At 35.2% G+C, this 16,375-nt stretch overlaps 2 protein-coding genes across 2 annotated transcripts in view; one reads left to right on the top strand and one right to left on the bottom strand.

Annotated features, from left to right (window-relative positions):
- The window catches only part of LOC110463927 (biogenesis of lysosome-related organelles complex 1 subunit 2-like), a 14,914-nt gene extending 9,769 nt beyond the window's left edge, over positions 1 to 5,145 (bottom strand). The window contains exons 1-4 of the mRNA XM_021518875.1: positions 5,067 to 5,145; positions 2,276 to 2,407; positions 1,797 to 1,916; positions 787 to 891 (exon numbers count right to left, since the gene is read on the bottom strand). Of these exons, the coding sequence (XP_021374550.1) occupies positions 787 to 891; positions 1,797 to 1,916; positions 2,276 to 2,407; positions 5,067 to 5,130 (421 nt within the window). The 5' untranslated portion in view covers positions 5,131 to 5,145. The remainder of the gene's footprint in view (positions 1 to 786; positions 892 to 1,796; positions 1,917 to 2,275; positions 2,408 to 5,066) is intronic.
- A 176-nt stretch (positions 5,146 to 5,321) lies between these two features.
- LOC110463923 lies at positions 5,322 to 16,234 on the top strand. Its single transcript, XM_021518871.1, has 4 exons — positions 5,322 to 5,770; positions 9,257 to 9,318; positions 10,732 to 10,857; positions 12,159 to 16,234. The coding sequence occupies exons 1-4, from the start codon at positions 5,479 to 5,481 to the stop codon at positions 13,416 to 13,418; spliced, it is 1,740 nt and encodes a 579-aa protein (XP_021374546.1). The 5' UTR covers positions 5,322 to 5,478; the 3' UTR covers positions 13,419 to 16,234.
- Positions 16,235 to 16,375: the final 141 nt, after the last annotated feature.

Consider the following 16,375-nt stretch of genomic DNA (forward strand, 5'->3'; position numbering starts at 1 on the left):
ATTACAGTGACCGTTAGACTGTCAAGAATGGGTTTCGCGCCAAGGTAACAGAATATGTAATTAACAATTTGATGAGTTACCGGGGTTTGACCTGGCCTGTACCTGACACATAGAGCTGATATGCGATACCGTATGACCGTAATGAAAACACAGCTGGACGTTTAGTATTTGTTATTTGCATTCGGTTTGCCTATAGCTCCCCTTCACCTGTGTTTTCACACCCCTGGCCCTACCCGACGAAATACGTAAGCGCCCCGGGCGGGGGAAAACTACCGTCCAGGTACATGTAGACGGCTAGTGGCTATGTTTACCTGTATACGGGACTGTGTTGTGATTTCACAGGTGTCGATTAAGGTCGTTTAAAAAATACCAAAAACACAATTTCTAAATTTAAGAAAGTATAGATATAAAGATAAGTTTATAGGTGTAGGTAGAGTATAGAAACATACGTAAAAATCAAGGTTTATATGTTTAAACACGAAACCGTATATATTGTTAAGGCATTCCTCAATTTACACCAACCACGATTGTTATCGCACAACGTTCGTCCATCGTGCACACATATGTGCGCAAGATTTGATCTCCCACATTTGTATCGTTCGCACAACGTGCACACATCGTTCACACACCGTGCACACATCGTGCATACATCGCACATCGTGTAACGTTGCACGATCCCACAACTGTACAAACGGAATAAGTGACTAATATGTTAACCCTTTTTAACTTCATTGGAGACGAAATGCTGTGAAATGAATTGAATAATATTACAGGATGCACACATACCTAATCTCTTTGAGTATACATCAAGTTTGTATGCTGCTTGCTCCAAATTACTAACATTTTCTTCAATATGATCAATTTGCTCTAAATAAGGTTGGAGGGTTTTATCTGTAAAAGAAGGACAACATAGATTTTAATACAATGATATGGGTAAGCCATGATCAAATCAATGAACTATCACAGACCAATCATTGATAGCTCTCTTACAGTTTAAAGCAGGCAACTTTGATAGTTAAGCAAGTCATTGACAACATTTCATTGATCAAATTAAGTTTAATTTACTGATTTTTGTTAACTGATTGACATTAATTTGATGTAAAGAATTACATAATCACTAATTCTTTCAATCAAAAGCATTGCTGACTTTTTCACAACTAGGCTTGGTGTAAAAATTCTGAAGAGAATTAAGTATATATGCTAACTGGCACACCTTCTAAAATGTTCATTTATGTTTGGTTGAAAGAAATGATACAAAAATTCACACACACTATTATTTGCTTTGTCAAAAACGAAGAAAACAATGTGATATTTGTTTTCAACCTTTTAAATACATGTTTTTTGTTCTGTTGGATTTCCCCAGACCAAGCCAGTCCCCACCTCAGGCTAGGCCAGTGGTGATCATGATCTGTCAAGACATAACAGGACACTCAAGGCCCTAGAGGTGTCACAGATAAACATATGTAGATCTGTACATTTGTGTTTTCTCCATTTCTTAGTGTACTGTAAAGTGATTAAGACTTCGTTGAATGGTATCCTACATTCTGCTGTCCTGTTATGTTATGTCTTCAGTTAATGTACTAAGTCCAGATTAAATTCAAGGCTCGAAAATTGAAGTTGTTCAACAATTAAGTGTGGAATTCATTTGGAATGGAGGTAGGTGACACAGTGTGATAACATATATACCCCTAAGTACTAAGCTTATTGCAGGTAAATTGGTACAACACAATAGTAGATTCTACTTTCTTTTAAGTTATCCATACAGTGTTCATTAGGAACGTCTATCAAATACTTACATTTGTCATTCAGGTCTTGAAGTGATGTACTTATGTCTTGTGCTAACTGCTTCATTTCTGAATACTTGGCAATTGTAATTTTGTTCATGTTCTCCAGCAATTTGTAATCTTCAATTGTTCCTGAAAACAACAACCACACAGAAACTATAACCCACTTTGTACTGTAGTAGAAGTTTAATGGCTTGATCTTAATTGTTTTACAGTTCTCTTTGCCTTTTAAATTGAAGCAAATATGTACATAATATGTAATATGCAGGAATTCCAAACATTTCAAAAACGTGTCTTATCCAATTTATTCCTATATGAAAATGGTTTTATTGCCAGCTTTTGATCACAGGTAAAGAAACACTGAGACCATTTATATATTATAACATAAATGATATAAATGATATAACTACACTACCTGGTATATATATTTCTACAGAATGACCGAAAGTCTCATCTGTCCTTCATTAATGAAAAGACTGAATTATTTTTACCTTCCATTTCTCCACGCAAGTATTCTGCTGTTTTCTGGAATGTCTCCCTACAAAGGTGAACAACATCTGGGGGTGGAGGTTCCTTTGCCTCGGAAGCTGTCTCTACCACTGGTTCCTGGTCACTGCTATTAGCTACAATAGGTAATTTAGTATTGAATATGTTGGTATATACTTGATAGGAGATGTGGTAGTCTATTGGTAGGACACCGGGCTTCTGACCAAAGGGTTGCGGGTTCGGGTCACAGCACAGAACTGTGTTGTATCTTTGAGCAAGATGTTTTACCCCTACAAACTAGGTTGTGATAAAGCGGTATGTAAAAACCTCAAATTACCTCAATAGTATAGAGTTGATTGGGTTTTTCAAGTCTGTATGTCACTTTTGAGATTCTATTGAATATGCTTCTATTTTAAACTGCAACTTGGATATAAACATTGCATGTTTTGAGATGATTCATATCAGTAGAAGAAGTTAAACAAGAAATATCTATTGGTCCTGATACGTTTGTTTCCTATGTAAGAGGAGAACACATGTAAATCAAGCCTGAATTTGTCTGCCCCTGATACCAGGCTCGACTTTTGAACAGATAGAATAAAGATTCAGACATCTATCTGTCAAAATTTATAAGTCTAGTGTCAGGCCCAGAGAAACTTGGGCTACTGTAAATCTAGTGAGATGATCTTATAAACTGACCAAAAGGCCAAAGGTGATTTGGCTGTCTTTGTCAATGATGATGATTTTTACAAAAAAGAATTGTGTATTGTTTTTGTAGGTGTCTCTAGCAGAAGGAAGTACTACACAAAGCGTAGACAGTTAGGAGTTAATTTACTGGTATCTCTCAATTGGACTGTTGTCAGGGAAAGATGTTGATATTCTGGCCACCTTTTCTGTAAAATGATATATACATATAAACATACAGGTGTCACACACACTGTATATATCTTTCGCTGTAGTGTACATTATTCTATTATGGCCCTTTCCTGATGAGGGAACTGTTCTCTTATAGTGTTGTCTGGGGAGGTATAGTACAGCGAGGGCACTATACCTCTCCAGACAACACTTTAAGAGAACTGTTCCCGAGGGAAAGGGTCATAATAGATTGAGTATTTCATATGACTGTCATTTGACAATAAAAAGTAAAATATTTAATAATTAACAACAAATGGCAATAAGATAATTTTTTGAGTAGATCTCTCCTTTTTTTGTTGCGTATTCAATTCACTGGATTGAATCACCGCTAGTTCAGATATAGTCTTTATGTATTGCTGAGCCTCTGTGAAGCAATCAGCATTCCTTGTCCCGAAATTCGAAGCCATTTTGGCAGACGACAACAATGAAGTGAAAGTAGAATATGTACAGTGCCCCCTAGGAGAAGGGGCGCAACTTTTAGCGTCACGCTACTTTTCCCGCAGTCCCAAAAAAAGGTAAAGTGGCCGTCTCCAGGTATAGTTCCCGTTGTCAAGGGCGGATGCTAACTATACCAAATAGAACAAGGGTAGTAATCCAATAGCTATCCTAGAAATTATCATGTGATATACTAAATAGTTTTTTAGCTTTTGAAGATGTCTTGATTGTATTTCACTTTTCTTATTTAAGAATTAAATAATGTTGAATAAATTATCATAAATTGATAAAAAAAAAATCCATAATTTACACATTGATGAGTAGTGAAGGTATAGATTATGTTACCCGGGGCACCCACATTATAAAATTGACAAACATTTCTCTCTCTATAAGAACACATGTGAAGTATATTTTAACACACATACTTTATAAAGTTTACACCTGTTGATTTGTTCCCAAATGTGCAATAAAAGTACACATAATTTAAAAACACACATGGTGTCCATGATATTAATTGTAAAAAGTGGCACAGAATTTGGACCTGTTGGTAATGTTATGGCTGTTCAGTAATTAGTAATATCATCCAAACCTCAAAATTTTTGAAAGAGACATAACTTTTCTTCATTTCAAGCTATGTTTTTTCTTCCCGAGCGTGTTATATACAAATATTTAGAAGCTCAGAAAAACTTTCAAACTCCTTTTTCCCTGGTGAACCTCTAAGGGGGAGAAAGCGCTAGGGAGGTCGAAGAAACTCTTGTTTTTCGTTGTTTATATATATATAGATAGTGATTCAGGCTGAAACAATCATATTTATTTGGGGTTCTACAATTTTTGCCAAGACTGTTGTTATTTAGGCGATAAGTGCAACTATTTCGGACATTTATTTAAAATCAAGTTAACACCTTAATTAGTTATTGCATATAAAACAATAATATTTTGTTAGTTTTAGTACTTAATTTGCCCATTATGCAAGAACAAACTCCACTGGTCAGCATTTCACACTGATGAAAAGATTCAGTTTTACCGAATAGGAGAAGATCTAGACCGTCACTCACTTTTGAGAGAACTTTTGTCCAAAAACCGAGTAAATATTGAAGGAAATGTTAGAAAATCCTGAAAAAATCACATTTTGTTTTATAGAAATATATAGCTGCTTTAAAAAGGTGAAACTGCAACACTTTCCCTTATTGGTAGCCAGATAGTCATGTTGCTGTTTGTATTTGTTGCGAGATGTTAATAATTAACTTAAGCACACCAGCAGATACATTTAAATTTATCTGTTACTACTTTTTTAGGATAAGGTTCTAGAAGACGATTCCTCCCCATCACCAAAAGATATAAATTAACTGATCAGAACAATTTAATCAATAACATAATAACAACACTGAACTTATGCACATATGCAATCGGTCACAATATGATAACATCGATATGTTTTCTGACATTTACCATCATTTAATTTACGTCCATCTCTGCCATCACCAACACCGCTACCACCACCTCTTTCAGCCATGATTGATTTCTTTAAATGTCGCTAGCATCATTAAAAATACTCTTACTTTCACTTTCTCTTATGACTCCTTAATGACACAATGTTCTCAAATAACTATCGATATAATCATAAAATTGATATAAATAATGAAATTTGAAAAGTTATAGCAATTTATTTTGACAAGTAAAATATTTTAAAGTCTTAATTTTTTTGGGATATAAGCGGACTTATTCTGCTTGGTTGCTTTTTAGATTTTGGTGACATCAGACATTTAAGGTTGAATCCAAAATGCGTTAACTAAAGTAGATTATTACACTATGAGCACAGCTGCATAGCGATTGAAACGCTGTTTATATTAGAAAGAACAATATGAAATATGCAAGCATGCGAATGTTTTGGAAACGTCACATGATAAGCAACATAATCGGAGTAGTGTTTATTTGTGTGATTGTGGGAATTTACATCAGTCTGTTACGTTACAATAAGGCAAGCACAACGAGCTTTAACCTTGTACCAAAAAGTGTCGGCGCCTTTCCGGCATCATACCGATACAAATATCAGAAGGGAGGACTGGGACCAATATTTCATTTCTCTAACCAAGGAAAAAAGCCAATTAAACCAGGAAGGTTGCCAGTCTACATTGTTGAGGAGCATCATGAGGGTAAATTAAATTCAGTGTTAAAGAAAGTCATACAAGTATTCGATTAGACGATTTACAGGAACGGGCAGGAATGGGCAGAAACGGGCAGAAATGGGCAGAAACGGGCAGGAACGGGCAGAAACAGACAGAAACGTNTCCTAATGCAACCGGAAGTGAAGTGGACAGAATTAAGAAGCGCCTCAAGAAGCAACTGATGCTTACAACGGTGTCACAATCAATGAACCAATGAACCAAAAATGCACGGCCAGACCAGGTCTCGAACCCGGGACCCTCCAAACTCGATACAGATGCTCTACACTTACCTGGTCAAGTTGACCGATGAATGACCCTGTCCAGTTCCGCTGTATATATATTCTTCCCTTCTTTTTCTTAGTCTTCACCCCCGAAGACACATCTATTTTCAACCAGTGATCGGGTATCCGCTTGCCAAAGCGACACCCAATGCTTGATACAAGAGTTGGTCACTGTAGGCAGTAACAGGAGGTGGGGAAAATGCACAGCCAAACCGGATTCAAACCCGGGACCCTCCAAACTCTTAGACGGACAATCTACCAATTCAATTTAGCTATCTGGTTGCCGACGATCAACCCAGTCCAGTTCCACTACATATCTAAGATCATTTAAGGACGCATCTAGATCTCCATATGTGTTATGTTTGCATTGATCATGATGTGTGCTGGAGGCAGGGTATGTTGGTGTAATTGCTTTCTTGCGATAGTGCTGATCTGATGTTGAATCTATGTTGCTAATTTGCTATCTCAGTGAAAAACTATGCCAAAGCTTAAGGCACCCAGCATATTATTCTGCTTGGTCACATAATACTGACAATGGGTGAGCTTATTGTTGGCATTACCCAAAATGCTGAATGTTTAGCAGGCAATACTACTGTTTTAAAGACTTAAGTACATGTATGTCCTGGCATAGGGAGAACCCATGGCCATCGCCTTGCTCAATTTGGCAAAGGTACAACATTAACGCCAAAAGTAAGGTTTTGCCAAGCAAGGCACAAGGAAGCAAAAAGTCCTGAGACTATAGAGAAATATAAAGATTCCAAAATTTGCAATGGGTGCAGCAGATTCGTTTTGGTTGCTTTAATTTTGTGTTCCAAAAGATTATAGGGCACAAACACAAAATCTACATGCTGTGATCATGCTACATGGTTAATGGCAGATGTGTTCTTTTCTAGATTCCTGACCTGTAGGGATGTCAGACTTGACACTTTTTGACAAATCTATAGTACATGTACATGTGCCAAGTCTGATGTTGGGTCAGGAGAAATTCAGGCTATTGTAATGAAGTTAAACTGGCTTTGCAATTGGTTAATTATAAGTCTGGCCACCATAGGTCGGGTACATTTGTATGATACATACATGTATACACACCTCTCGTTCAAGTTGAAGACACTTTGTTTAATTAGCTCATGATAACCTGACACATGGCATGGATATGGCTTATAGGACACAGGACATTATATACATGTATATACATGTACATTTTTCGTATTTACAATTTTAATTTGTAACAAGTAAATGCAGTTAGAGTGACAATTATAAGTTGATACATTGTATCAGCACATACTGCAAACATATGCATGCAAGCATGATACAGTATGTACATCTTCATGACTGAGAGCAAGTCTTCAATATTTCATAGCAGAATATTCAGGATCTGTTGCTTACATATAGACAGTTATAATTACGGTCGACTGTCAGTAACAGAAAGTGGTAGGGATTCCATGGGTAATTTGTATTGGTTAATGATAGGCACCAACTGAAATGAAAAAGAAGTGAGGTACGTAGCTGGTATATTTGAACCTTCAACCTCAGAACTGATATAGAACTATATATATATATATATATAATGGTTTCCTATCAAATACCATTTATATGGCATAATGGAAAACCATTAAATTTTCTATTAACAATTTTTTTCAAAGTAAAATGATGAAAATATTGCTGCATCATTATAAGAAAAGTGCAGGAATTAGAAGCGTAGTATTTGATGCCAGGTTCTAATGACGTGTCTCTGGATCCGTTGAGAACAATTAGCTTAGGCTGTGTGCTTTTTTGAATGGGCTACTCAACGCAATGCTACCATTTTCTGCTATTTCCTTGTGTAGTTTAATTTGTTTACATAAATATTATCAATTATGAAGGTATGTTAATAACTTAATGTACCAAAAATGTACAAAAACAACCACTTATTTTATAAGCTTCATCTGCAGCTGAACTGAAAATCTGCGGTAGTAAATAGAAAATACCGTTTTGATTGGTCAATATAAAATCGATAATGACCTTATAATTATATTATTATGAGAAGTTCTTTTTACACAACCAATATAATTTTCTATGTGACGTTTCGATGACAAGTACGATATGTACACTGTACATGTCACCTTCATCAGACAAATGACCAATTAACATCTATGACCAAGTGTTAACAAAGGGTAGCTGAATTGAGTCATTTCGGTACATATATAACAACTATTGTACATACGTTTCCTGCGTAGCCGAAATCCACATCGATTTTATGGACAACTCGTACACATTTTACACCTTTGTGTGCATACGCTTCATTGATCATTTGTCTGATGAAGGTGACATGTTCAGTGTACATATCGTCCTTGTCATCGAAACGTCACATAGAACATTTCATTGGTTGTGTAAAAAGAACTTCTCATAATCCTTACTTACCAACCTGAAGAAAATGTTTAGAAATACTTATAATTATATATCATCACATTGAGATACATGTACCGGTATAACATTTTGTATTCATGCAGTCATCAATCTATAATTCGTTTGTATGGGTCTTTTTCCACTGCATGGTTAAGATATTGGTCCCACCATGTTAAATTTCAGTATTTCCAGAAATTCTATATGGGTACAGGACCCAGGGCTCGCATGTACATTTATCACTGTACATGTATTTATATAATTATTTTCAAACTGAGTGATAATTTCTGATATTTCACTGATAAAAATGTAATAAATATGACTTATCCATAACTCAACAAGGTAGCATATATATTTTGAAATTAAACATGCATGAAGTAGCTAGCTAAAGCTTAAGCTAGTCCAGATCCAGAGAATTTATGCAATACACTGTACCTACTCAAATTACAGAACCTGGGTGTTGACAGGAGTGTTTTGAATGATTGTATACATGTATACACTCCATCATGCATACCCAAATTAAATCAACTTGTCATGTTTTTCCAAAATTCATGTACAATATCAAATATTTACTATGTCTTTATGACTTGAAGTTACAAGTTAAGTGAAAATACATGTACAGCTGTGCATTAATTTGTAGTATTCATGAATAGAATAAATCAAGAGGAGAAACTCTTGTACATCAGTCTCTGTCAGTCTGTCTGTCAGCTGGATTACCATAAAATGCTCTAATATAGTAAATGCTAGATTATGCAAATGCTTACGATATACTGTAATATATTTATATATATTTTAATTCATTTTATTTCAGTGCTTCCTGTTTGGTTTGAAGCAGCAAAGAACGGGTACATACCTCAGCATGGTAACACCTTGGTGAGATAATTCATTCAAATTTATGGATTGAGTTAATATTCATATCATATATTTGAATTTCTATATCGATGCATTTCGCAAATTATCAAGAAAGGGCATGGAGAACACAGGCATGCATGTACATCCATGTAATTATATAAGAGAAGTCACTGGTTCATGTATCACAATATGAGGACATGTACACTACACATATACCATATATATGTACATGGATTTTTGGAATGTGTACCACATCTACATGTACTATACTATAGTAAGACACTGATGTCAATTGCAATAGTTCATGTATGCATATCATACTGGTACAATGTACATGTTCATGCATCAGGGGTGGAACCATTTCATATACTTTAGAGATCTAGCTATATATAGTATACATGTAAAACTGTTGGAATTACCTCTTTGCCCCATATACATATATACATGTAGCTATATAGCCTGCAGGCTGATATTGAAAAATCCTACTAGCTTGACCATAGTAAATATTATATATTGAACAATTTCACAAGCTCTGGTACAAAAGCTACTGGCCCCAGGTATCGGGCTAATGGAATTGTGCATTCCGGATGCATGTGCCACGGTTAAAGGCTATTGAACACAGATACATGATATAGATACATGTATGTATCATGAAAATTTATTCCAATTACCATATGATCATTTTAGATTACATTATTACTTTCTGCTATTAAACAAACTTTTCCAAACAGAGGTGATCGTTTGTGTCACATTAACAGCAGCAACCTGTAGCATAGTTCAAGGTCAGATCAAATCTAAGAGGACCTGAATTGGGGCGTCATGGGTCATTTTTGGCCTCATAAAACGTATGAGCATACAGCTATATATGAAAGCCTCCGCATGTGACAAACAAAAAATCCTTTCTACGGATGAACCCTGATATGACAAAGTTTAAGCTTGTTAAATATTTATATGTTTGTTGCATGCAAAGGCTTTTAAAAGTTGAAGAGTGGTTAGTTAATTTCCTTCAAAATGGCCAATTTTCAACCAAATAGCGCACAATAGAGGATATTCACACATTTTATTTTGAAAATGTAGGTTTATGTATCTCTTGGAAATGCAATATCTCCTAAACCAATTGTCCAATGAATTTGAAATTTCATATTTGCTGACTTCATTTATTCCAGATTTTGATATGACAACTAATTCTAAATCCCTAATGAGGCTGGAAACGACCCTTAACCCCCCTTTTCTTTTCAAAAAATAATGAAATTGAATAGATTTCCATGGGCTACGTATACATATACGGCTCCCACAGCCATTGCCATAGGAACTATAATTCACTTGATACAGTTGATTGATTTATACAATATTTTATTCTTTGTATTTGTTCACTTTATTAATGTGATTTATCTCATGGATTTAAGCCTAAAGAAAAGTGTTATTTACTTGTAGATCCATTTAGATGGTCATAGTGACATGGCGCCACCATTTTTTCTGAGCCGTTACCCAGCATGGCGTCCGCCCAAAGACAGCAAGGAACTTCATACTATGATGCAGAGAAATGATGCATTTATTGTGGTCAGTATGCACAGTTTGATATAATTATTTACAGGATTTATTTTCATTTTCATCGTGAATGATAAGAATCTCCATTCCAAAACATTTATGAATCTATTAAGATAACTTGAAAATGTTTAATGTGAGAATACATAAAGTTACATTGTTGCTAATTACAAGATTATTTTCATTAATTCTGCAACATCAAGGTCTATAAATTACTGTAACATTCATGCTTTTGCTGTAATTGTTTTTTTAAATTTTCATGCTATAATTATTCCACTAAATTATAATAGTGCTTATTGAAGTTTCCGTATACTATTATTTACTATTACATAATATATATATATTGTTTTAAGGGAGCAAAACTCATCAATGCACTAACAGATTAAAGTTTAAGAATGTGCTAAAGTTTGAGTACACTAAAAGAATCCTAGATACTCCAGAGGTCACTCTCACTTTCGCTCTCTGCACCCCTGGAATATGTCGAAGCAAAAACAAAGGCTCAGTGTGCACCACCTGGTGGATGAGATGAGAAGACTAGTTTGATCCTTTGATGTACATCGAAAAAATGTGGGTCGCATAATAGTTTGATTGACTGGCTTTGAAGTCAGGTGTCACTCTTTAGTGATCTTCAAAGGACATGTATATTAGCCCTAGTTATTGGTCATGTTTTTTTACCTGAGAATAATCAAATAGCTAGAAGCATGCCTTCAGTTTAGCTATGACATATCCCAGGGGTGCAGAGAGCAAAAATGAGCGTTGCCTGTAGAGTATCGAGGATGACAGAAAGTGAGTTTTACAGTATGTAAAGCAGTTATGTCTTAATTAAGTCCCCTGGAGTTCCTTATGTCCATGTACTGGTTACATATTTTAACTGGTAACATATTTTACTGTAATAATTGAATTCTCTTTCATTAAAATCCAAGAAAGTTTGAAATCCATTTATGTACAGATCAAATGCAAGCATGTAAAAATCATAGGCAGTATTTCAGATGTTTCCAAGGGAAATGATATGATGATCAACGAATAATTAGGAAGGGCAGTTTTTCAGTGGCCAGATATTTTGATTTAATTTACACACTTATAAAATGTATAGAACTAAAAGAAATAAAAGTTACATTTAAAAACTGGTAGGATTGGTACTGAGTTTTGTGAAGGCAGGGTTACTGAAAATACAGATATTAAGAATGTGAAGTGAAGATGAGAAACTTGTTACAGGCTGTCATCTCAGTCCTTCTGTCATCTTAGACTTATATATTTAAATTGATTTTTAAAATGGAATTTTCAGTGTGACTATTTGAACATTTATATTGTTTTAGGAAGCTGCAATGGCTGGGTTGATCAGGAAGGTCATCTGGATTTGGCCGAAGTGGACAGAGCACGAACATGAGGGTACAGAACAATCTGGAGAGGTTGAAGTGGGCTGGGCTCAGGTGGACGGCCCACACAGAGACAAGTTCAAGGTCTTCTGTTTGTGCTATCACAATAGCACGGAAAATGGCCGAAGTTGTATTTACTTACCTTTACAACGGGCAACAGAGTCAGGTGTTTCCATCAACCCTCACCTTTGTCATGTCAAAAAGTCATTTTTCTATAAAGAAATCAGAGAAGATATTGCTGTTCAGAAATTGAGCAAAGGTAAATTAGTGTCTTCCACTGAGTCAGTCTTACTTGATATAGATGAGGATTATTATGGGTGTGCCTATGCCTCCAAGCCATTGCTGGATGCTAATATGTCTATGGACAATATTCACAAGTTAGACGGTCTGATACAGAAACTGTTCTGTCCTCAAGGGGCAATCAAGGAACAGGAGGCCGACCGGCTACTTGTCAGTGTGCTGGGAATTCTGAGAAAAGCACCTTCCTGTCCAAACAGTACAAATACAAAAGCTAGCAATGTCTTGCTCTCCAAAGGTCCCACTGGTCAGTCACAAAGTCATGGAGGCAAGTTTAGCTTCAATAAAAGTATGCTGGATGTCGGAAAATCGGCCAATAAGAAGAACCCAAATTCAAACAATGTGAAGTGTAAGGTGGATTCTCTTGCTCTTTATAAAGAAGCTGAATCAGCTATTAAGAAATACTTGTGGCAGGCAAAGAATTCGGTTGCGTGTGGCAGGAGGACACCACACAGTGAGAAGATTTTAAAAGAATTAATGAATCACTTCAAGCAGCACAGTCAAAGACAACTCAGATCTTTACAATATGTTGGTTTTTGTTTGACATCGTCACCCAAATCTAGTAAGCTTGTAAGTAAATTCAACTTCCATGTGTGTCATGGCGTAAACTACCCTGGGCACTCCGCCGTACATGTATACATACCTGACATGTCGGAAATTCACCAGAGAACCAAACTTCTGCAGGACATAATGTCAGCTGTGAAAAGTAAGAAAACGTCTATGGCCACTGTGTGCAGGTCTATCAGGGATGGTTACACCCCACGTCGCTACTTTAATAGGATAGAAGGGGATGTGCTAAAAGTGCTGAATGTGACGTTTGGTAATATTCAGCTGCGTTATGATTCCGATCTACTTGGTGGAAGGAAAGGGTGGCCAAGTCGACATAAAGTGTCCCCAAAATAATTCTAGGTTACTCCTGTCTTTATTCTCGTTTTAAAAATGTAGAACAGCTGTATTACTATGGCATAATGTAGAATATGTCTGTTCCCTAAAACACTGGTTTTGTGGATGATGGAACAACCAGATATAGTGGTGGTTTAATTATACAAAAAGTCTGATATTATATGTATTGACTGACAATATGATAATTTGTTGTCATATTGACAGTTCTATTAGAGTCTGATATTACTGGTTCATTTATCAAAAATTAGAAGTTGAATTGTCCCTAGTAACTTCATAATCAATCTGATACTGTGTGGTGCTTATTTGTCATAGGCATTATATTTTTGTAATACTTCAAGGATCCTTGTCCAACTGCACTCTTTTTTTCCTAGTATATTCAGTTACCTCCCTTTAATAGATTTGGATATGACAATAGATTTGGATATGACAATAGATTTGGATATGACTATAGCACAGTTGAGCCAGAACACTTCCGTTGACCAGGTAGCTCAGTTGGTTAAAGTGACAGTTTAACAATCTGAGGTCCTGGGTCCCAGTACTGTTCTAGTCCAGCTCAAGTTTTTTACACTCAAAACACTGATGTTGGTTATATTTTGTTTATTTTTCTTTATTTTGCTAGCAATGATTTCGTTTCAGAAAATAACATTTTAAAGCTATATACATACATAGCCATGCCAGAAACAGTTTCCAGTATTTAGTTACAGTTTTTGCAGTGGTACAGGATCCTTGAGATCTGAAAAATCTCTTTATTACATTGTATATGATAGAGATCAGCTAGTTTGATTTTGAATAGGGTGGAGTTCTTTGTCAACCTACACATTTAAAGTAGGAAGGAAATAATGAAAATTTGTCCATTAGAAATTAAAGCACTACAGCTTTTAAATAAAAATCATTAACAAACATTTTTGTGTTTGATGTCAAGGATTATCACTGATGAACTATGATTCATTGGAGGTTACATTTGTAATCACTGATGAACTATGATCATTGGAGGTTACATTTGTCATCACTGATGAACTATGATCATTGGAGGTTACATTTGTCATCACTGATGAACTATGATTCATTGGAGGTTACATTTGTCATCACTGATGAACCATGATTCATTGGAGGTTACACTTGTAATCACTGATGAACTATGATCATTGGAGGTTACATTTGTAATCACTGATGAACTATGATTCATTGGAGGTTACATTTGTCATCACTGATGAACTATGATTCATTGGAGGTTACATTTGTAATCACTGATGAACTATGATTCTGCAAAGCTTAACCCTCGGGTATTGTAAGAATGGCGCTAAATTATATGAGAAGTGTAATATATAACATTTTTTTGTAGTCCACAAAGAAAAAGCAGTATAAAATATTTGATAATTTTGTTTTATGTACAACGAAGGCAAAGCTGGTTGAAAACAACATGAAAAGTTGTGATTCAATGTACATGTTTACCAAAGCAAATATTTCTACATGTTTTATGAGATTTTATAGTTTTGAATTCGAAATACTTCTTTCAATACATGTTAAAGCTGTTAATTCTGATATATATCCCTATCAGGTATTGTTTCATATTTATATATAATATCTTTTTGCATTTTGTATCTGTCCCACGTAGAGGTGTATTTTGTATTCATATATATGTGTACATGTTAATATGTCCATGACAGCAATTGATCTAGACTAAGTCTGCAAATTCCATTTCAAAATATACCAGTCAGGATCGGCCTGTTTAATTTGTTGATTGAATCTAGGATATAAATATGAGTTAACATATGGAAATAATATGGACATCATTTCCATTTTTGGACAATTTTTTGTTTTTGTTTTTTGCAAATATTTTATATCCCCCCGCCAAATATTATATATAATATATATAATATAATATAATATACTGATAAAATGTTTGGACAAATTGATCCTGAGTCCAAACTTTTCTCTGTTATATTGCAATTGTAGAGGCTTAGTAATGTAAAAACATTTATGGTTTGACTTGTAATATAAACCAGACTTATCATTTAAAATGAAAATTCCTTCATATTGTATGTGTAAAAATAATAATGTATACAATTGTGATGTCGATTTAGTTGTTCATAAAACACTACCATTAATTAGTGTAACTATTACACATACTGGTATTACTTTTAAAGCTTTAAGAGCTAGAACCTAAAGCTGATTCTATCTTGCCCAGTATATTCCTACTCTATACATCAAATGCAAGCTGAGGATTTATTACGCTTTCTTTTTATGTATATTTTCCAAGAATCTATTCTTGTTCATGTTTACCAAATTGTATTGTAAATATATTAATTCCTATAGGTGTTTTGAGTCATTAGCAGTTGCAATTATGTAGTTCTTTCGCCCAAATGTGGTAAATAGTAAATATTAAGATAAAATCCTTGTTACTTTCCATTGTGTTGATTATTGGTAATCACGATAATCACGATCAATAAAGGAACATGTTACTGTAACAGGGACCACGATTACTGGCTGACCCAGCCTCCTGTCTAGTGCAATGTGTTGAGCAGTGGTGACCACCATTAATAGAGGATTATATGTTACTCTAACATGGACCATGGATACTGGCTGACCCAGCCTCCTATCTAGTGCAATGTGTTGAGCAGTGCTGATCTGATCACTATTAATAGGGGAACACATGTTACTCTTACAGGGACCTAGGTTACTGGCTGACCCAGTCTCCTGTCTAGTGCATTATGAGTTCTAGGTCTGTTGTAATTACTGCCTGTTGTAATATACAGGTATAAGGAATCATTAATTCAGTAATGGTGAGGATCTCTATATTATATGTTATAGGTACTAATATATCATAGAGATCCTTACCATTACTGAATTAATGAGCAGTGGTGATCACCATAAATAGGGGAACACATGTTACTCTTACAGGGACCTAGGTTACTGGCTGACCCAGGCTCCTGTCTAGTGCAATGTGTTTAGCAGTG

The sequence above is a fragment of the Mizuhopecten yessoensis genome, unplaced genomic scaffold, assembly GCF_002113885.1.
Source record: "Mizuhopecten yessoensis strain PY_sf001 unplaced genomic scaffold, ASM211388v2 scaffold10945, whole genome shotgun sequence".
NCBI lineage: Eukaryota > Metazoa > Mollusca > Bivalvia > Pectinida > Pectinidae > Mizuhopecten > Mizuhopecten yessoensis.